Source organism: Cottoperca gobio, chromosome 9 (assembly GCF_900634415.1).
Source record: "Cottoperca gobio chromosome 9, fCotGob3.1, whole genome shotgun sequence".
NCBI classification, from domain to species: Eukaryota; Metazoa; Chordata; class Actinopteri; order Perciformes; family Bovichtidae; genus Cottoperca; species Cottoperca gobio.
The window spans coordinates 24,461,893-24,484,653 of NC_041363.1; the positions used below are offsets into that span (position 1 = coordinate 24,461,893).

The 22,761-nt window shown below is 42.3% G+C and overlaps 1 protein-coding gene across 1 annotated transcript in view; it reads right to left on the reverse strand.

Annotated features, from left to right (window-relative positions):
* Positions 1 to 903: 903 nt before the first annotated feature.
* fras1 (Fraser extracellular matrix complex subunit 1) overlaps positions 904 to 22,761 on the reverse strand; it is a 250,207-nt gene continuing 228,349 nt past the window's right edge. The window contains 27 exon segments of the mRNA XM_029439391.1: positions 904 to 2,908; positions 3,826 to 3,972; positions 5,278 to 5,483; positions 5,584 to 5,750; positions 6,166 to 6,282; positions 6,676 to 6,835; positions 7,005 to 7,112; positions 7,727 to 7,877; positions 8,575 to 8,789; positions 9,472 to 9,632; positions 9,727 to 9,959; positions 10,708 to 10,983; positions 11,197 to 11,384; positions 11,484 to 11,684; positions 12,270 to 12,426; positions 12,531 to 12,736; positions 12,850 to 12,924; positions 12,927 to 12,996; positions 13,158 to 13,319; positions 14,559 to 14,902; positions 15,625 to 15,871; positions 16,623 to 16,791; positions 16,998 to 17,157; positions 18,340 to 18,490; positions 19,533 to 19,646; positions 21,213 to 21,440; positions 21,920 to 22,060. Coding sequence (XP_029295251.1) covers positions 2,327 to 2,908; positions 3,826 to 3,972; positions 5,278 to 5,483; positions 5,584 to 5,750; positions 6,166 to 6,282; positions 6,676 to 6,835; positions 7,005 to 7,112; positions 7,727 to 7,877; positions 8,575 to 8,789; positions 9,472 to 9,632; positions 9,727 to 9,959; positions 10,708 to 10,983; positions 11,197 to 11,384; positions 11,484 to 11,684; positions 12,270 to 12,426; positions 12,531 to 12,736; positions 12,850 to 12,924; positions 12,927 to 12,996; positions 13,158 to 13,319; positions 14,559 to 14,902; positions 15,625 to 15,871; positions 16,623 to 16,791; positions 16,998 to 17,157; positions 18,340 to 18,490; positions 19,533 to 19,646; positions 21,213 to 21,440; positions 21,920 to 22,060 — 5,136 coding nt within the window. The 3' untranslated portion in view covers positions 904 to 2,326.

The following is a 22,761-nucleotide window of genomic DNA, read 5'->3' on the forward strand; positions in this document are numbered from 1 at the left end:
GCCACATGCGTCGGGAGTCTGAGGTGGAGTAGAATCCCTCCATCCTCAGTCTGTGTTGCCTCTTGGCCTCTTTGATGGATCTACACAGGTCGTATCTGGCCTTCTTATAGTCCTCAGAGTTGCCTGAGGCAAATGCAGTGGAGCGAGCACGTAGCATGGACCGAACCTCACAGTTAATCCAGGGTTTCTCATTCGGGTATGTCCTACAGCGTTTTGTGGGCACAATGTTTTCCACACAAATGCTGATGTAGCCAGTAACACTGGAAGCATATTCCTCTAAATCCACAGTAGAGTCATCCCTCAGAGCAGCAGTTTAAACTCCTCCCAGTTTGTACACACAAAGCAGTCCTGAAGCTCCAGTTCAGTTTCTTCAGTCCACACCAGAAGAGTTTTACTCACATTTAGAAGGCCTGCTTCTTCATAATATGAAATACGATCTGTAGTTTTAAATCACGTCAGTTTTATTTGCCTTTTAAAAAAAGGGTTAGGTAATTATTTTCATCTTTTTCTTTGAACATGTTCTGTTGATGAACTTTTCCTAACATTAAACTGTTCAGGTGTTTTGTAAACTTTATGACAGTTAGCCATGCTCGTGGTGGACTTTGATTGATAGTTTCAAAGTGTTGATGCTGTTTTACAGGCAGTTTTTCAGCGTCTCAAGAGGAAACATTGATGGAAAAAGTGTCACTTTTGGTCAATTTCAGGAATAATTGTTGTGAGAATTTAAAATTTCTCTACCCGTAAACATCATATCCAATTTTGTTGTGTAGCATCAGAAAAAATGCCCAAATACTTTTCCTATATAAATGACAAATTGCTGCTATTACTAATACATGTACATAACATATACACGTACTTCTGAAAATAATGAAAACTCATGAACAATAAACACAGACACGATCTTGGGTTTCAATTATTTTTATTACTAAAAAAGGCACCAAATACAGGCATCATGTTGATAGCGTTGTAGTTATTTTCCACAAAATGATAGCACCAAAAATATATTGTTATTTCCCACATTTTCCTGTTCCCGTGTTGTTTTGATAGGCACACATTTGAAGGAGGACAGGAGGCGGGATCAGAGAGACCAATGGAGAGAAAGATACGTCAACATCTCATATGAGAACGTTTCTTTTCTTTTGCAGTGCTCTCCAACCACTTAAAAACTTTAATGTGACTTTAACATCATGGGTACATCAGTAGCTGAGCGTAACATAATAACATAATAATACAGAAATGAGAAAAAAGAACACATTTATTTTGTGTCTTTGGGCGGAACGAAGGCAGGCAGATACACATCTCTTATAAAATACATCATTTTAAACAGTGATTATTTTCATTGGAACGGTAGTAAGGCTAAAGCACTCATTCATGTGGACGGGATCGAAACCTTTGTTTTCCAAACGGCGGCGTCTGATTTTTTACAATCACATGGAAATGTTCTCACTTTCTCACTCTTGGAAAAGAAAAAGAAAAACACTTTGGATGATTCGTTTTGAAATTTGTGAGGAAATACTGCATGGCACTTAATATTGGCAGCTATCATAGTACAGTACGGACAAAAAGAAAGAAAGAAAACAAACACAATAATGACGGGGTTGTTTTCAACGTGACAGTACAAATGTCTCTAAGTAAGGCTTGAAATACACTTTTAAATGCAAACAAAGTTCCTGCTCGTGAGGGAAGGATTAACAAAATGTATTGCGTAATTGCACTTGAATAGGTATCATTCATCTTTGTTATTATTTACACTCTGCACTTATTCGACCTCGGGCACACTGTATGTGCTCTATACCTTCACAGCAGTCAGAAGCAGCTGTAGCCGACGTAGAAGTCCACAGGGAAATGTCGAATCAGTTCTTAGAGTTCATTTATCTGCATGATAAGGATTAATGCAGAGGACTTCTACTCTGGCTACCACTCCACAGTAGTGACATTTAGTAGCAGTGAAATGACTTAATACAGCAGTGTTATTGGTGAAACAATCACCAGTGTCTGAGCTACCAGTCACCATCTTGGTGCTAAAAACGATGTAAATGTCAAGTAAAACAGTAATGATAATAACGACGGTTTCAGATGGAGTTTGGATGCAGATGTTTTGGCTGTTTCACGCAGCTGAGTGGTTTGTGGATTCCTGAGGTAGCCCAGTTGCGAAATGATTCAAACGCTGCGTAGCTGTCTGCACGTCACACTCTTCCCTTTTTTCAAAGTGGTATAAAAATACATTAACAAACATCTCGTTCCTTAAGTACAAACTTTCTTTTACAAAATACCTTTTTTTTCAATTTCACTTCCTCCTCTCCCTCTCTTCTTCCTCGTCCGTGTTTCAGACCTCAGTGCCGTCGTTGAGGTTGTTTTGGAGCTTGACCTCCAGGTTGACCTGTTTGACCTTGGCCTTGCCGTTGGTCTCCTGGTTGCGGTTGAGGATGTTGATGTTTCTCACTGTGCAGTGTTTGGAGCTGAAGTTCTTCTCCATACACTTGTCCATGCACACCTCCACCTTGGTGTTGAGAGGATACTCCTCGTACACTTTCTGAGCCTTCTTGCTCTTTTTTACGGCCGAGCGGCGGCAGCGGCGGAACGTGAAGCAGGCGGCCAGCAGGACCAGCACCAGCAGGGTGAGGGCGGCCACGCCCCCGCCCACAGTGCTGCCCACGTGGGCGTTGAAGCTGGCGGAGGGCCCGGCCTCCAGGCGGAGCGACTTCATGTTGGTGCCGTTCTTCACCTGGTCGCCCTCGTTGTCGTAGATCAGAGACTCGTCCAGCGTCAGACGCCCGCTGCGATCCACCAGGTCACGTTTAGGACGGCTCAGCTCATAGGTCACCGAGCGCTGAATCCTGGGGCTGGAGCGAGACTCTGGGCTGATCACATAAATCACCTGCAGGTACCACTGATGCCCCGCCTCCACCTGTCAATCAACAGAGAGAGAGAAAGAGGGCGTTGCCCAATTACTCCAGGTCCCACCTAATAACATATGTACAGAAATATAACTATGCTATTAGTTAGTTAGTTATATTAGTTGCAGTTATTATACATTTCTGACATCGTGTACATTTAGTTTTGCACTTTATTGATAACCTTTATTGTTTATATTTTCTTTTTTGGCACTCTTTCCCACGTTGCACTGCAACTGCTCGAGATAAATCAAGTTTTATCTTATCATAATGATTCCCATCTCTAAACGTCATTCAGAAAATCCCCACTTATAGTATAAGTCTTATACCGTAATCTTACACTCAATTACCAGGTAAATTAATGAAATAAAAAAATTACATTCTTAAACATGTTACCACACTGTATTATGAATATCCCCTTTTCTTAAAAAGGTAACCTTGAACTTGCTTTAACTTCGGGGCAGAGGACACATCAACATGTCATCATGTGGTGTTATGTACACATCCAGCAGTCACAGAGCAGCATTATCCTTCAATAGTAATCTTTAGTAAGTCCAATATTCACTCTCTTTCAGCTCTGGGAAATATCCACCTATGTCTCTTTATCTGCTAAACGCTGCACTGTGTTCACTATGTCGTCTCTAACTCTGCTTGTGACCCTGATGATATAAATCACAATGTACAGAGTTCATGCTTTGACATCCGACTACAGTAACACAGGGAAATATAACTTTAGAGTCTTAAATACGTAAATAAAATGTCTTTCCCTTCTTTCTCAAGGAAGCATTCTGGTGCAAACTGATTTATAAATACTTATTTTGTTCTCGTCTTGTCGGGCTAACCACGGAGAACCTTAGATTAATTGATATTGCCACGGCAACAGGGACTCTGAAACACGTGACAGAGCTGTCGTGCAGGTGGCTCCACACACCTTGTACAGAGCATCAACCTTCATTGTAAAGCCGTCAACGCCCGGCATGCCCGTCATGGACTGCAGCTCTGGGATGTCCGAGGCAAAGGAAGCCTCGAAGGGAACGTCGTGGAAGAAGTTGTCACAAACGTCGGGCTGTTTACGATCCTGCAGAGGAAACATGAAGAGAACATAATCAAAATAAGGGTTACTCTGTTTTCATCTGTCTGCAGCAGAGTGTAGATGCAGGACACATGCATTAGAGCAGTATCACTGCTACACATAATGAGAGTGTGTTAGCAACAACATCCACACAGCAGGAAGAGAATTTACATGAAGAGAGTCAGTAGTTTAAATAACCCACAGACTTTGAATATCCTTGAACAATTCTGATGAGAAGTGGGACTGGTCAGACTGGTGTGGCGGGTAAAAAAAACGAAGATCTGTGAGTGTGTGTGTGTGTGTGTGTGTGTGTGTGTGTATGTGTGTGTGTGTGTATGTCTGTCTGTGTGTGTGTGTGTGTGTGTGTGCGTAACGTTATAGGAAGAACATGTCTATCTTAGGTCATCTGAAGCACATAAATCTATACAATCTTTCTACTGGAGGGTTGGAGTCGTAAAGAAGGTAAATTCAGCTAAATGTATTGATATTGATAATAATAATAATAATAATAATAATAATAATAATAATAATAATAATAATAATAATAATAATAATAATAATACATTAGACTTGTATAGCGCTTTTCAAGTAACTCAAAGACGCTTGACAGAGTGAGTGACAGAAAAATAAATATACAAAGGAAAAAACGAAAAAGAAAAAAAGGGAGGATAAGCAGATTGATTGCTTGAAACAAAATGAATCAAAGATTTGGTTGTTTATTCTGGAATGATATGCAGGCTTTCATCAAACATCTTTCTTCATTGAGAAGAATGTGAAGCTTCTCTCTTTAAATGAAGAGACTTCAGCGTCAGCTTTATGAGAATGTTGTGGTTGTATCTTTGCTCCAGCTGCTGCAGCCGGCTTCTCTTTGAGCAACAACGAGCGGAACAGATCCTCCAATTGTTGACAAAATAATTTACCTCAACGAAAAAGACGACCAGGCTTTTATATGAGACAGGCGTTTGTCTCTAACTTCCTTGTTTCATAGTATGAATAAGAATATTTGATCATATTTATGTGAGACGTCTATTTTCATAAGTTCTCCCCTTTATATTCTTATTTGTATCCAGCAGTCCAATCCCTTCCCTTCAGAGCAACAGATGCATTGTTCTTGTACAGACCTTCTTTATCATGTTAAACCTGTAACCAAGTGGAAACATTCTGAATCCTCAGTATGTCAGGATTTCATATTTTATAATAATCTTTGTAATGATATTTAGCCCCAGGCAGACATATCATGCATTTGGATTAAAGCTCTTCAAACGTGTACCACAGACCAGAGAAAACAAAAGACAAATGAAATCTTTGTACCAGCAGTAGGAAGCGATGTTTGAGGTGCTTGTTGGGCTGGATGCAGCCGTACTGCGGCCCCTCATTGTACAGCGTCCCTGTGGGGTCAAAGAAGGGAACGTATCCGTCCCTGCCGGTGCAGAGGTAAACCTTCTCCAGCTGCAGTTTATAGGCAGCGTTCAGGTTCTGCTCAGGGTTCCACAGCACCCTGCCGTACATAGTCTGACCTGCAGGGGGCGGCAGAGGGATGGGGTTTGTTTTATTTTTACATGTGCGTAAACATTTTTGAGATTTTTTAGAAGGTTGGTTGTGTTTCTCTCCACATACCCATGGAGAACGCTCCCTTGTAGTCCATCTCAGCCATAGAGACATCAGTGGCGGCGGGGTCCATCATGAACACCTTCTCGTTGTTACACAGCTGGAACTCCGTGTTGAGGGAGTAAACCACAGGAACGGGCCGGTTGGTCTGCTGGAAGGCGATGGGCACCAGAAACCTGTCAAACAACAAAGAGACAGCTCAGGATTCAAGATCTTTCATTTGTCGTCCTGTTCCTACAATGCACCACCTGGCTATATTGTAAGAGAACTTTTGCTATATAAAAACTGTGAATGTATTTGAATGCTCAATCCGTGTAGAAATGCGCACTGCCCGTATTCAGAAACGGTAAAGTTGTGATGTCACAACAATACATATAAAGGTAGAAGAGACAAGAGACAGTCTGATTAAAGAGACAGATGGAGACTACAGATATGTTCATGCAGACAGCATCAGAACAACAATGTCTTCTTTGAACATTAAAGCATGTACTGGTAGAAACCCAAAATACAAGTATGAACCTCAAAATGAGCATAATATATCTCCTATAACAAATGTCCTGATGTAACTCAAGACTGTTTCAGCAGACGCACTTCTCTGGAGCATGAGCCGTGCAGGACAGAGGTTTGTCCCCGGGGTCGATCCAGGGCTGAGTGGGCTGGACGGTGCAGGGGACCAAGAAGACGGTGTACTCTCCGGAATAGTCCTTCCTGTTGAAGGATTCACAGTAAGGATCATAAACAAGGCACAGTCAAGTACACTGAAGATGTGAAAGGTGGATCTGAAGCGCAGATAAAAAGCTTCAGAGTTCAAACGTATCACGTGAGGATTTCCACAGAACAGTTTTAATGTTGTTCCAGAAGGAAGGTACTGACAGTCCCTGCAGCAAACTTGACATCAACCTCCAACTAAAGTCTACTTTTGCAGTTTAAAATGTGTTCATTTCTCCATAGTTGGTGCCAATCTGAACGTTTCCTATATCTTTAAGTCTTCCTAAATGTTAAAGCAACTTTGCAGTAAACCTTGAGCTACCATTTTCCCTCCAGCTGAACTGTAAAATGTCAGTATGTCTTCTCTGATCAAGTGTGGCTGAAGTGACTGACCTGCTGTAGGAGCTGGTGGCCCTCCACAGCTGGTACGGTGAGTCAAAGGTCTGAGCGCTCCACAGCAGCTGAATGTCGAACTCGATGCCCCCGAGGTGGTCGGGAGCCATCAGGTGGGACTTGTGGCCCGGCAGAGTGTGGTGCTCAGGGACAAACTGACCTGGAGGAAAAATTTGAGTTTTATGCTCTGAAGTAGAAGTGGACTGGCCGAGAACATCCGTCGCTTGGCACCAACATACTCCTCTGTTGATCGTCATCTATCAGTCCTGTTTTATTACAAACAGACTTTCCTTGGACCCTAACATATGTGGTGGCTGTTGTGAACTGACCTCTGAATTTGGCGTGGGTTTTGAACTCAATCACCAGCCGTCCGTCTTCTCTGATGTAGATCCTGATGATCTGCAGTCTGGCTGAGAGGACGCTGTCAGTCTGGATACCTGCACTCAGGAAACACCGCCAAGGAAGACAGAGGTTAGATCAGGACTAAAGCAGTGCAACGCTGATCAGATAAATACAACATACTGTGACACTGATCCTAGAGAGTAGAATATGATGACTTTATTGTCATTGCACAAGGTACAACAAAATGAAATAGCAAACACACATGTACAACAGTAATAAAGATGTTATAAAGTTATATAAAGTTAACTTAAGTTTTATAAAGAGTTATAAATAAATAACATCATGTAATAAAATAAAACACCAAACTCACATCTAAATTAAACGGTAACTTTTCAAATACAATTCAGATTTTTCTTCTTTTTAATTGTTCCAGTATTGAGCGAGATCGCTGCAATATAATTGCTCGGGGGAACTGCACCGTGAATGTACGTCCAATATAAGAGTTTGTTTTGTGCTTAGTTTCAAAAGCTGCAAAATATGTTGTCATAATCACATGGTTAAGACTCTACAGATTTAGTTTTGGTTAAACTGAAATATGTACATGCGGAGCCAGAAGGAATGCATAAAGGGAGACATGTACTAACTTTACGTCATATTTGGCTCATAAAGAGAAACTCAGTTCATTAGCTCTGCTGTGTTTGGTCCTGACCTGTCCTCCAGAGCACCGTGTCGTAGAAGAAGGAGAACTCCATCTCGGTGTGATGCTCCAGAGACGCCCAGCCTCTCGGTGCCGTCACGTAAATATAGGACACGTAGAGAGGAACCTGCACCGTCAGGAAGGACTGAGCCGAGTCCCGAACCTGCAGATATACAACAGCATGCTTTAATGTCGGCTCTCCACCTGCAGGCTGAGACGCCTCAGAGTCATACGAGGGTTTGAGCACTTTGTCTTGTTGATTGTTGAATACAATATTCAGATATGATCTGCTCTATAATTGACTTTTTTTTCTCCTGTTTTCTCCACCAAGGACATTGTACCCTCAGAAAATTAGTTATTTCTTGTCTGTCACTTCTGTGCGATTAGGCTGACAGATGGGCCTTGAGCTAAATAACAACTGATTAAACTTGACAGCTCATTCGTGACCTTGGAAACATCCGTTGACGAAACATTATCCACTCAAACTCCATGTACTCGCTTGCTCTGGAGCTTCTGATGGAACAGTTTGTCGCAAGGTCAAGAATGGACTCAAACTTTTAAGCAAACACGGACACAAATGTTCTCTCAAAAATCTAGTTTCCATAACAACTGACGAAACTACTAATGATGATATGGTCAAAAGCCCCAGGTTTACATTTTGGTGGTGTTCCAGATATATTTAGTACCTTGACATGTAAGCACTTTAAGGTGTAAGATCAGGATTGAAAGCTACTAATGTTACACACTGTTACATAGTTGAGTTGCTCTAATTGATCCTTTTGGCACAATTTAAATTGAAATGAAAACTTTCTTCATGGCTGGAATCTGTATGTCACAGAAAGAACTGGCTCCTTACGAACCTGGAAATCGGCGGTGACGGAGCCACTGCAGACGTCGATGAGCTCCGTCATGTCGTAGTAGGCGTCAAAGGTCCAGATGCAGCTCTTGAGGTTGAGGTGCTTGTAGAGCTGGATGCTCTTGGCCTCCCGGACGTTGGGGTTGAACTGGTAGGGGCGGTCGTAACCCGGCCCCAGAGAGATGCTGTCGTAGGACACGTCGTCCAGGAAACCCGACTCTGTGGCAGAACGTTGTCAACGTTTGTATTAGCTGAAACAGATCTGAGAACCCTCTGTGCCATGGTGACAGGAGATCATTCAGAACCTCTCACAGATGATCTGTCTCATGCACTACTGTCAGAGATTAGTGTCTGATCAAGTATGATTTATACATAATATTATCTTTAATAAAGTTACCAACTGAACCTTTAAACAAAGATCTGGTTAAAGTTTAAGCACAATTCTAACTGATTGTGCGAGGTATAGTACATTGCAAGTAACTACATAAACAATAATTCAGCCTGATGCCAAATTACCAGACGATAACTAAACATTTTTGAAGACAGGATCAGGATGTGAACACAGCCTACATTGTTTTCTGTGGTATGTGGTCAATATGAAAAATAACACATTTGGAGGAAATACATTCTTTATGTTCTTTACATCTAATTCGTTCATTACTTCCATACATCAGGACACCTTGCATGTATCATAAACTAGTAAACAAAGAGGAACATTTCCAATGTTGTATTCATTCTAAATTATTCTGGCTGTGAACATCAAATAAATGTTAAATGTCATGTAAATCATATTTACTCAATATCCTGAAGGTGTGTATGTTTCATCTACTGCTTTGATGTTAAGAGGATTCACAGCAGCTCCTTATGTGTGTTTATGCGATTGTGTGTTTGTGTGACTGACCGGAGAGACCCTGCAGGTCTTTGAGGGTGACAAGGTTGGAGCAGACGTGCTGCTGCCTGTAGATGGACTCTGACAGCAGGAAGTGCAGGTTGTGCAGCGGCATGGTGGACACCAGGGGGAGCATGCCGTCCTGATGGGGGATCTGCACTGAGATGTGGATTCTAAACAAAGACGCACAGCGCGACATTAACAAACCGTACGACTTCAACACGTTTATGCATTTTAAAAAGCCACCATCAGCTCGCTCCTTCTCACCGGTTGGGATGCTCCTTGTGCTTGACGTCGAGGTATTTGAGCGTAGCGATAAAAGACTGAGCCTGGAATCCCCTGGCGGTTCCCGTGGTTACCGGCGTATGGCAGATGGAGCCATCTATGCCGATGGTGGCGATGTTGCTCCTCAGCGGTGTTCCAAGGTGACCCGCCTTATCCCTGGCCTGAGCGACGCAGCGGACGTGGAAGCGACGGCTGAAATAAATACTGTCCAGGACCTGAGACAGAGCAGAGTGGGTGAGACATGTGAGACGGCAGGAGAGGCCGACAGAGGGAACATCAGCTATCCTGGGCTCCTGCCTACCACTTATAAAGTAGGATGTTTAATGCGATTTAACAGCTATTTTCTTTAAAGATTATAACATCATCTTAGCTGTCCAGCTGCTGCCTTTATCATGCTGTTAAAATCCCGCCCCCTCCATGTTAGCAGACGGGACACGGGCCACACTAAACAGTTCACGTCAAATACATTTTTCACAGGGTTAAGTTTAGCTTTCTATCATTTAAGTTCTTATTACGCTAATGTATATTCAAGTGTTCATTTTTCAGATAAATTTGGTTTTATTTGAGTTTTTTGATGCGAGAGGGGGGAGACGTCATGATTGACAGCTGTGATTGACAGCTGCTCTGAGTGATATTTCATCTCGGATGCTAAGGAAGAGAAGTAACTTTAACTTTCCATAACTGTCACGAGTCTGTGTAATAGATCAGTTTGTCAAATTGATCATAAATGTATTTATAGAGATATTATGGTTAGTTGTTGTGTATTTCTAGCCAAGCAGCTACCGTGGTGCTAACGTAGGAGCTAGGTGGCTCAAGCTAATAGCCTTAGGCTCCAATACATCAAAATCTCAAGATGGCTGCTCCTGTATCCTGGATATATTGGCTTCACAGTGGCAGGAAGTGGAGCTGTGTCGTCCATCTATATATACTTTAAACTATTCCTTTTTAGAAATCCCAACTCACCATATGGTTGACGCTGGTATATGGGGTGGTGTCTGTGACTGTCTCGAAGGGGGACCGGGCGCCGCTGGTGTCGGTGGGCGCCGCCACTTCCCAGGAGAAGTGAACCTGGGTCTGGTTGATGCCGGCCTCCTCGCAGCGCTCCTTCATCACAGAGTACTTTGGGTAGTGAGGGTCACAGGGGGTGACGCACACCAGAGGGTAACCTGGAGAGGGCGTCTTCTTGCTGCCTTCCTTGGTCACCTCCTGGACGTGATCATAGTCGGCGAGGGAGACCACCTGAGGAGGAAGCAGGATGGGTACTGATGAAGTTTTCTTTGGAATTCAACTTTCTTCTTTATTACATTGTTTTCATTTCATCAAATGAGTACTCCTTTAAATCGTTATATTGTTCTGAGTTTGCATCAAATAAGACAGACTGGATTAAAAAGTCATATTTGCCATTATTTCATTTAAAACCCTGTGAAAAGTGAGGTGTTTAACATTTCTTACAATAGGCGTGGAAGGGAGGATGAGGCTGCCTGAAGCCTCCTGGTCCAAAATGGTCACCGTTGCCGTAGTGATCTCCCCGAGCACCGCCTCCACAGGGTCGTCAGGGCCAAGCACCAATGAGAAGGACTCGTGCCACTCCCTGTCCTCATTGGACAGAATCTCCACTTTGAACAGGATGTGGTCCATCCCTACAGAGGGAAGACGTTTAAGACATATTGATTGTCAGAACTTCTCAGAATCTCTCTTGAAAGGTAACTTTTTTCTGGATTAGTCACATGACCACTGACCAGGGGTGTATTTAAGCACTCGGCTCTTGGGATTGTAGTCGACTCCAGACTGGGCCGATCCATCCCGGGTGCTGCAGCGGATCTTGGAGGTCCGGTCTAGATCCCCCCCACGGATCACCTTGATGTTGAGAACCTCGATGCCATCGGGACCAGGAGGCTCTCTGACCTGGTAGGACGCCTGCTCAAACTCAATGATCGGAGCTGGAGGAAAAGGAGAGGGGAAAGGTCAAAGTGCTGCCCTTTTAATCAATAAGGGAAGACAAATGCGGCTGGCATTAGTTTTATTTATATGTATATATATATATATATATATATATATATATATATATTATTTAGATATATAGGAAACTAGGAAACCCTAAGAGGCATACAGAGATGTTTAATGTGTGTCATCATCCGGAGGAAGAAAAACATTATGTGTACAAATATTGTTTACTACCTTATAATGAAACAAATATATACATAAAATAGGTCAAAGTTAATGTCAAAGGGGACTTTATAAAGTTTTGTTTTTTTAAAGAATGTGGTCAGGGAGGATCCTGCATCTCTACTTATAGTGAAAACAAACAATATCTGCCTGATACTTATGCAAAAAAGATCAGAAGAGAACTCATATGTGAGCCGAACGCAAAATGTGCAAATCTGTTGATACATTTTTAAGAGTTAAGTTGAGATTCTACTTAAAGAATATGCAGAAATTATCAAACTTTTTATTAAAATACACTGAGCCTATTTATGACTTTCATGAGCTTGAGAAAACTGTAAATGATTTATGAGCCTGTTTACCATCTTCATCATTGGTGATGGTGATTGTGACAATGTCGCTAACGCCCACCATGGCACCACTCCAGTGGTCACCCAGCGGTGTCCCAAGATGCACCTGGAACTCCTCTTCAGGCTCAAAAACAGAGTCATCATTGACGTGAACGGTGCAGTTTTTTACCTGGAAAACAAACAATCAACAAAAGATTTTAATGGGACTGAGATACAAGATACAAACAGTCTACTTAAGTTGTACTGTAGATAAACATTTGAACAAAATCCTACCTTCTCTCCTTTGAGGAAAGTGATGCGTGACTCGTCAGCGTTCCTCCTCTCCTCGAAGTCGTCCATCACCATGGCTGACATGGTCCGAGTGAAGCAACGCACTGATGACTTGAAGGACAGGTCCCCTGTCCGGATGATGGGCATGTGCAGGACGCTGTCTTTCTCCTTCACAGTGTAGGCGCTCTTCTCAAACTGCATGCTGGGAACTGAGAGAGGAGACGATGACTGTGAGAACGCTGAGTTTGTATGTGAGAAGTCTCAAATGAAAACAATGAAACGCCTATTTGATAATGTTTGTGACGTTCTCGTGTGTACGTACTGTCCTGGAAGGTGTCAGTGATGACCACGTTGGCTTCGTAGGGCTCTTGGAGGACAGCACCCTGAGGAGAACTAGGAACACCACGAACGACTCAGATCCTTCGATGGACGGGTTCTGGATGTCGTCCATGATGGTCAAACTGCAGGTCTGTAAAAAAGGAGTCAAGAGTCTTGACAAGGTTTCTAAAGGTCCAGCTCTGTTGTTCCGAGGGTATGGCGGAAGGTATGGATGGTCATTTTAAGGAATAGATGGACTTGGTCTTTGACTCAGCACTTAGATATCCTTGCTGTAGGTGAGAAGGTTCTTACCTCCTCGGTCTTTCCGGGTTTGAACTCCACCTTCTTGGAGCTGGGGATGTAGTCGACCCCCGGGGTGGCTGAGGGGGGATCTGAAGGTCGGGTGGCACACCACACAGAGGTCAGAGAGGACAGGTCACTGCCAAGGCGCAGCACGGGTATTTCAATTGTGCCTGTAGTGTGGAGATAAGAATTGAAAAAAAAATATGGAGAGAATCAGAATCTCTGTATCTTCAAAGTATAGATGCACCCCGGGGCAAACAAATGTAATAAAGGCTAAAAAGGATTTGTCGGTCATTTGAAGTTGAACGAGTTGTCGCTTTGCATCAAATCAACTTTTAAATGATCACACAAACGTAGACTCTGCATTCAACCCATCCTAGTGTTAGGAGCAGTGGGCAGCTGTTTACAGCGACTGGGGAGTGTGGGGCTGCAGGAAGCCAATTAGCTTCAGGTACCTTCCACACATACTCCATTAGGGAAATTGAACCCGTGACCCTCCGGTTCCCAAGCCAAGTCCCTACGTACTGAGATACTGCTGCCCCGAATTGGATACTTGCAATTAGGCACCTGGTGGCTAAGTTTTTTATAGCGGTTGACAACCTGGAACGCAAAATACAAAAATCAAAGGCACAGGGCTGCAGGTTCTCTGCAGACACAGACATCGCCGCACACAGAGAAGACAGAAAGAAAACAGAAGAGGCTTGGCAGAGAGATGAAGGTGGAGGTGGTGGTGGTGGGGGGGGGGGGGGGGGGACGACGACGACGACACTCTATTAACATACATCTTTCTACTGAGTAAAACATGAGTTTAGCTTTGAAGTTAAAATACTGCTTAAAGTGATTCCAAAAACATTATATAAAAATACATGAGGCAGAGTGTAACTGTCAACACACTTAAAAGCTGTATGTTGTTGTGCTAATGAATAATAAAGGCAATCATCACATCTGTCTTTCCTGCTGCACAACATGTTCTCTGTTCCAGAATAAATGGAAAGACGAAAATGTAACAAACTGCAATAAACTGAGGAACTTGATAATAAAACTTATTCTAATAAATAAATAAATAAATAATAATTATCTTGTTCCTACAAGTGAGCGGTGTAAATGTTCAGGGAGCATGCTTACATTCTGTTTCATGTGTAGTGACTACACTTCTGCCAATAAACCAATACTACACTCTTGGATCTTGGATGTACCAATGATCAAAGTTCCTTTCCCAAAGACAATTTCTAACTCTTCCCACTTTCTTAATTTCCCCATGGACATCATAAGTTTTCCACCTTTATCTTAATTAATAAAGCTACGCAATGACATCTGAAAAAGATGTGTAACTTCCAAGGATGTCTCTTGGGGTTAGAGAACATCTTTAACTATGAAAATGCAGAAAGAAAAGAGAAACGGCTCATACCAGGCATCTTCACTGAACGTAAAGGTGGCGTTCCTCAGAGAAACAGTCGATGCATCGTTGGGTCCGTCAATGACGACCTTGGCCGACGTCACGCCTCCCACGCGGGCGTTATCCGAAGCGTCCGACAGCACCAGCTCAAACTCCTCAGACAGCTCGTACTCGCTGTCGTCGATGAGCTTGACGTCGCAGGTGGACATGCTAACGCCGGGGCCGAAGATGACGCGGTTGTCGTTGGTCATGCCGCGGCTCTTGTAGTCGGAGCCGGACTCCAGAGCGTGGAGGCTGCTGCCCTGCGCCGTCTTGGCCACGGTGTAGCAGAGAGCCGACACGGTGCTGGAGGTGTCACCTGAGAGGAAATGAGGCGAGAGAGTCACTGCTGGTCGTATGTTCCATATCTCTTCTTCTAAAAGTGAACAGCTTTGCACACAGTTAAGGGAATTTCATCAGACTTGCTTTTCCATGTTTGTCCTGAAACATGAGTGCTGTGTCTTTGTTTCATATGTGGGGTTTATTCACTGAACTGTAAAATAAAGACATGTTGGCTGGACTTATGTTGCACAAAGGTTTGGTGTGTATTTTTTGCCTTAACTTTAACATGTCTACTTGATATTTTCTATGTAAAAACCCAAAGTGTGTTAGTGCTTTTACTTGATAAGTGATATATAAAATACTCAAAAAGTCTTTACAACAAATGCAACTGTATTACCATGTGACATTGAAAGTGGACCTGCTTCACACATCTGCTGTACATTCACCGTGTTACAGTTTAACTTGGTGTTGCTTTGTCCTTTGAACTTTAACCTTGTAAATAACTGAGGTGATTTCATTTACAAACTGATATTCTAGAGCCAAGTGTGCCAAGCGTTTTTATCGTTAAAGGCATCACACAACGGGAACACGGGTGTGAACACATCCTTCAGTGTTAGCATCATGTGGCCTTAAGGAAGTGTTGCAACAAGCAGATACAGAATATATATTCTATATGTAAAATATGAAAATAGAAACATGTATACCTTAATAGTTAGAGAGGTGAACAGGGATGTTAGCAGTTTGTCGAGTGCTCTTTACCTTTTCTCTCGATGGGCGCGTGGATGAAGCCGGTGCTCTCGTTGATGTGGTATGTCTTCTTATCAAACTGCAGCGTCGGTTCGTCCTCGGTGTCGTTGATGTTGACGATGGCGCGCGTGTTTTCGCCGAGCAGCGCATACACAGGCATGCTCAGCTCCACCTGGAAGCTCTCAGTTCCCTCAAACACCTTGTCGTCATTAATGACTATGGTGCACACTTTGGTGTCCTCGCGCTCGTCAAACTGCACCTGTGAATTAACCGGAAAACAGCGTGAGTTTCTGCTTATGATTGGACATAATATCTAATGGCCAATGTATAAAACCAAGAACATAGGACATTGAATAGAAAGCACTTATATTCTTTGCAAAATCAGTGGATGTGAAAACAAGTTGGCACAAATAAAAGTATAGTCATAGTGCAGTACAAGCTAGAGGTGAGAAACGACTAACGTTACAAAGACCAAGAGATTGAAGCCCCGGTGTCTTAATTGAGGGTAAAACTTCAAACACAAGAGGGTGATAATGGAGTCATTATTTCTGGATTAAATTAAAAAAAACAATCTGCATTCTTATCTATTTAATTTGAATAACAAGAACTTTTTTGGTAAAGTGGAGATATAAAATATGTGGGAAAAATATCTTATGAGGTGAGAATTGGAAAAGAGACTAACCCTAACCCTACAATATATAAACAAATAGTCAGCTCCCTACAGTCGGACACTACAATAAGATACTATTTATAATGTGCACTTATTCTTCTTGAAAAGTTTGTTCTCAAGGCAAGTGTTTGAACACGAAACATAAACATTTTTAAATAGTCTTTAAAAATGTAATTTCCAAATCATTGATACTTAACTGGAGTTTAAAACCAATGTTATATCAAAAAAGCTTTAAATATAAAGTCAAAGCCGGAGGTGGAAGAAGGCTGAAGCTTTGACACTTTCTAAACAGCAATGATAGTGAAATGATAACATGTTGACATTGGTAAAGCACGGTTACCTGTCCAGCATATTCCACATAGTCCTGCTGGCCTGGCCGGGACCCGACGCTGCTGGTGGAGGTGGCGCTGGCTTGTTCGGTGCGGCAGAGCACGATGGCGTACTGGTTGAGGTTACCAGTTCGCTTCACCGTCACTGCCACAGTGCCGGCCTTCTCACTCACATTGTAGCTGTGGAACCATCACAGGAGGTTATTTTACTTAAGGATGCTGGACAGGACTGGTATGACCTTTCCAAAACAAGGCGATGATTTTCTTGGCAAATTAATGTAATTTTGTGAAAAATGTGAGTATTTGGTAACATCTTTCTCTGAGTACGTTCCCCAACAGTGAACGAACAGTTTTGGTAAACGTCTCACACACTGTATAATACGGACCTTTTGTGCTCAAAGCTGATAAGGGACCACTGGACGTGGAAGACGTTGTCGCTGACCACATTTGGTTTGCTGTCTTTCACCAGGAACTTGAAGTTGTCCATGGTTTCCTGAATGTTCTCCTGATGCAGCACGTAGCGGATCAGACCCAGGTTGATATCAGCTAGAAAGGAACAAGGTCAGATTAATAATGATTAAACATTCAATTCCTTTTATTTCACTGAACCGGTTATTACTTTTTCTCATCTTTTCCACTCTTCTCAGGTCACAAAGGGGATGGAAACACCCTGTAGTTGTGATAAGATATATTTCTGATATCAGGGAGAACCAGGATTTAAGAAATTGTCCTACAAGACAATTAGCACTGATCTCTGACTGTGAGTAGGAGCCAGCCAAACAGAGACCAAGCAGGGATTGAATCTTTGCAAAGAATGTGTTTCCTGTGAAATAGTGATTCCATATAATTTGCCTTGTCTCTCGCCTTTTTCCATTACTAGAGAGAACATTTGAAAATGAGGATGAAAGCTCATTTAAACCTTCCAGAGGAGGTTGGAGAAAAGGAATTACTTCGTAATTGAGGGCTGAAAGCCAGAAAAAGGAGGAGAGTCCCCGTGCTGGAAGTGACCTTCAGGAAGTTCAGAATAAGCATGTGCCGCGATGAATAGAAAATAGTACTGAATGGGATCACACAGGCTCAAAAATGTATGTTGTGATATCTCAAAATATTCTCAGACTGAGTGCATGTATATGGCATCATATGAGAGTAAATGTTGACAGTTTGCATAGTAAATCCCACCAATTGTATTCAGAAGTTTTCTCTCTCAGGGTGAGGGTTTATTTTAGCTACTGAACATTTGTTTTCATTAAGGAAATCATGTTTACAAGCGCCGAATAAAGAATATAACTCATCAACGTGGCTGTTTGCAAGCTGCACTCCAGCCTAGAGGATCAACATTTCACAAGAGCACACCGACATTGATCCCTAGCTGCAGCCTAGAGGAGAGGATAAGCAGGCTCATCATGGGAACACTGCTGATTCAAGCAGCAAATTGTCTGGGAAAACGTGGGGAAGGTGAAACTGAAAAAATAAGCTGCTGAGGTGCCTTTGAACAAAAGTGAAGCAGAGACAGAGAGCGTATATGTAGAAACGTGGGGTCAAGTTTTTGTCCTTCTTCTTCTCACAATTTAGCCCTCCTCCTTTACACTGCTTTAAATGTTATATAATAGCTCTAGTAAAAGGATGAAGAGCAGAGGCCAGCGATGTAACATCAACCTGGATAACATATCGCAAACATTATTAAATGTGAAATGAAACATCAGGGTCAAAGAGCTGGAGCCGGTGTACCTTGTGTGAAGGTGCTGACTGGGTTGCCAGGTTTCAGCTTGCTCTCCATGAAGCCGTGCTTTGGCTCTGTGGTGATTTCATAAAGCAGCTGTCCGTCATCTGTGTCTGGATCCATGGTCAGCAGCTCCTTCTTGGAGATCAGGTTGGTGGCCTGATGGACGTTAAACATAAATGACTGAAAGGACCTGCGATGTTGTTACACCGCAGACATTATCTAGCGAGGCCTTTTTCACCGTTGGGAATTAGAACGATGATGATTGTGTTTCTGGATATATTAAGGCAAAGAAGAAAATAAATCTTTCAGTGCTCAAATGTGTAGTTAAGATGAGAGATTAATCTCTTGATATGAATATGTTATTTTATTCAACCGAAGAGTAAAAGCAAAATGTACTTTGGTACACTCACTGCTGCTGCCTGTCCTGCTGGAAATATAGCTTTGAATAATTGTAATAATTTATATTTACAGTATTTGTTGATTTTATAATGGCAGCTGTTCTGTATGAAACCTTAATATTTCCCTTTTACATTTTTTGGGGGTCTCATATGTCGACATCATTTTTCAATGTATATTCTTCACTTACCTGTAATTACTTAAACCTGCAGTAAGTTTTCTAAAACTGTTAGAGCTGTCCCAGCTGTTAGAAGCAGATGCAAGAGTTTAGAGTTGTTTGCTAATTTCCCTCTGTGATAAAACACCCAAGACTTAATTACCTGCAGTGCAAACACAGCGCAGCCTCAGGATGAACAAGCAAAGTGACATTTTTACAACGTCTGCTATAGAAAGTGGTGGCTGCATTGTGTTGAGGTGTTTAAACCTGCAGGGGGAGCAAGTCAATTACACATTGTGAGCAAACAGTGATAGAGCTTCTCTTTGCACTCCTGTCAGTCACAAAGACGAGTTTAATATGTTACTGTGATTGGTTGAAGAAGACACAGATCTGTGTTTGCACAATCAAGGGATTCTTCTCTGCTCTGCAACAACCAAACCTCCTGCACGCTCACACATTTTTATCTGCAAAGTGTCCAGTGATACCACAGTCTTCTACTAGAAAACAATAACAGCAGCAATTTAAAAGGTTAATTAGAAAGTTGATCTCCATCACCGGCTTTATTACTTCAGCCATTAGACGTTACTGAGAAACATCGCAAAGACCGCAGAGTCTGTCTGCAGACATGAAGAGGAAGACTTGTACCTTGTTGTCCATGTACTCCAGCCACTGCAGACCCAGGTTGGTGACAATACGCGGCGTGCCATCGTCAACTGGCAGAATATCAATCTTGAACTTCTGTGGAGCAGCTGTCACTATCTGGAAAGCCAAGAAAGTTGACATTAAAAATACATTTTTGAAGATTTGAATGGACAGTCGCAAAAAAAGAGAAATTAACTGCTTAAGCAATTTTATCCAAACACATTTTCTCGATTACTCCTGGTGGTCTCTCGCCATGCAAATAGTTTGGGTTTTATTGGGCCAGGTTTTGAGATATCTGTGTCTCAGATTACTGCCAAAATCTCAATACAATGGAGGCACATTAAGTGTCATTTGTGGTGCTCCAAACATTAGAATTAATCAGCAGCAACATCTGCTTGCAGAAACAGTTTCCTAGATACGTGACCGTAGAGACTGAAGAAAGTTCAGACAACTTTGTTTAGAACGTTTTTTTCAAAACAGGAAATGGAAAAAGTCTCATGAGCTGGATTTTGGTTGAATGTCATAGTGGCAAAAAACAAGCACAGCAGGTCATTAATTTATTGATTTGTCCCCCTTTGAGATCAGCCTGTCATCACACAGACACATTTGACACATGCCATTTGAAGGATGCGTTCATCCAGAAAGTGTTATAGGAGCTCAGACATTCTTTAATCACACGGCAGCTCCAGTGGGAACAAATTGAAGCTCGTACTCCGGCAGCGTTAACGCAAGAAACCGCCTTCTGAGCTGCAGAACGCGAGTGACAATTGAGCTAAATGTCCCTCGGCAATCGAAAGATAATGACACGAGCCTGAGAAGTGTGTGTGTGTGTTTGTGTGATTAGAGGTATCAATACCTGCCTGCCTTCATTCTGTTTAATCATATAGACTATTTGTTGTGACAGTTAGTGAAGGGCAGATGAGAGGGACGGCTGAATTGACAAGCACAGGACTCTATTCACCCTGAGGCTCGCTCATAACTACCACCATAAAGCTGACAAAAACACACACACACAGATGTTTGTCATTCTACACTTGTGAGGACCGTCATTTAAAACATTCTAGACCATTTCTGGTCAACAACAAAACCACTTGAGGGATGGCAAAATGAATTTAATAGATTGCGAGATGATTAAGTAGGTAGTAAGAAATGACAAAAATCCTGTTAAAGACTTTTCTGTATTCTATGTCCTCAATTTTCCCAAAAGGTGCTTACTTTTCTGTAATTGTCCACAATTTTCAAAATGTGCTTTCCTTTCAGACGGTGTCCACACTTTACATCTTTCCCCACTGCAAAAATTGTGTTTTCAAACGTGTCACTTTCCAGCTCTAGAATTCAACTTGGTCCTCACCAATATAGTAGCACAAGAACACACACACACACTGATGATTCACCCCTCCTGTCAGAGCAGTGACTCCACCCCTACACACACACACGCATGCACACACGCACACGCACACACACACACACACACACAGAGTAACTCTGCTAATCATGTAGCTGTAATAAATATGTCAAGAAACTGCCAAAATACACACATACACCAACACACAATCTCTCTGCAAATGTAGCCTTCCTGCTGTGGTCAAAATGTCAATGAATGTCACACACACACACACACACACACACACACACACACACACACACACACACACACACACACACACACACACACGCCCTCACCTCCTTGCCGCCCTCCTCTACCATGAAGAGCAGGTTGGTGCCATCGGCCACACTGAAGGTGAAGCGGTCTTTGAGTGAGTTGGAGCCGTCGTGGTTGTAGCTGATGCGGTTCTGGTAGATGTCGTCCATGGTGAAGCTGCTGGTCTGCCGGTAGTGCTGGCCGTTGCTTGTGCGCTCGACAGTGCCGTGACGTGGAGCCTGGACAATGTTGAAGACGATGGTCTCCGCCTGGACAAAGTATGTGTTAGCAGAAACAATGGAGGGAGAGGAAAGAGCTTTGAATGAGTCGTAAGGTTTTTCTCGTAAGAGAAGAACATAATTACCTACAGCTAAATACTGAATGTCCTTCGTGGCTTTTAAAAGACCTCCTGTAAATTAAGGAAATCTCTAATTGCAGTGGGCATGGTTGTTGAGAGAAAATAGGAGAATATACTAAAAGTTAACTCACACTGAAGATGGCTGATTGATGGTATTAACAGTTTAGGAGTATCTGGGGCTGGAGAAGGAAATAGTCTTTATGATGTTGTTGCCAGAGAAAATTAAGCTGCAGAGAACAGCTGGCTTTCCAAACAACAGCTTACACAGCTTAGTTTGGCAGCTTAGCTGTTGATCACCAACTATCATTTGGAGGTCCTGCTCTTTTCTAAACCGGTAAAATAAATAAATAAAAAGTAAAAGTTTGTTTTTCAGGGATTTGTGTGTGCTACCTCAGTGTCTGCGTCAGTGGCTTTTAGTTCAAACTCGGTAATGGTCTTCCTCACTCCTTCCTGGACTCTCATGCCAGGAACCTGGAGCAGAGGCAGGGAGTCGTCCACCGGCTTGATGGTAATGTAGAACGTCTGGGCAACCTGGATACAACACAGGACAATATGAAGCCATTTTAAAGCAATGTAAATCTGCAATTCTTTCCAAGCAGTTATCACTACAAGTATTTTTGGATTCATTGAATTTGAATTTGAAATTGAAAGTTCTCCATCTCTCTAGGTCAACATCACTCTTTTTATTTACGAGGAAATATTACTTGTACATATAAACTGAAACATTTAGTGTTACTCTTACTTCTAAAATGGGTTTGCATTTTCTCAAGTCTTAAACGCCTAATATTGTATAAAGTGAGATTTCCATGTCTTCTCCAGGGAGAAATGCACATAGCTTGATTCAGAAATGGTTCCTTTAAACGAGCAGTTTGGACTTTTGACAGGTTGTGAAGTCATAACTATAAAAATATAGGTAGAAAGTGCCGTTACAGTCATTCCCCGGCTGCAATGACGGGGCAGAGACACCGTAGGCACAGATGTGGTAGAAACATTGACCAATCAGAGCAGACGGTCATTTTCCGTGACGCTAAAACAGAGCATTTCAGACAGAGGGTGTGAAAATAATAAAGCATGTTAACATGTTCTAGTAGAAACCCAAAATACAGGTATGAACCTTAAAAAGTAGCATAATATGTCTCCTTTAAAACAATACTGACGCACAATTGTTCCATATGTATAGTTAATATTGTACTAAAAACAAAGTAACTCTGGCAACTTTGGATAGCCACTTG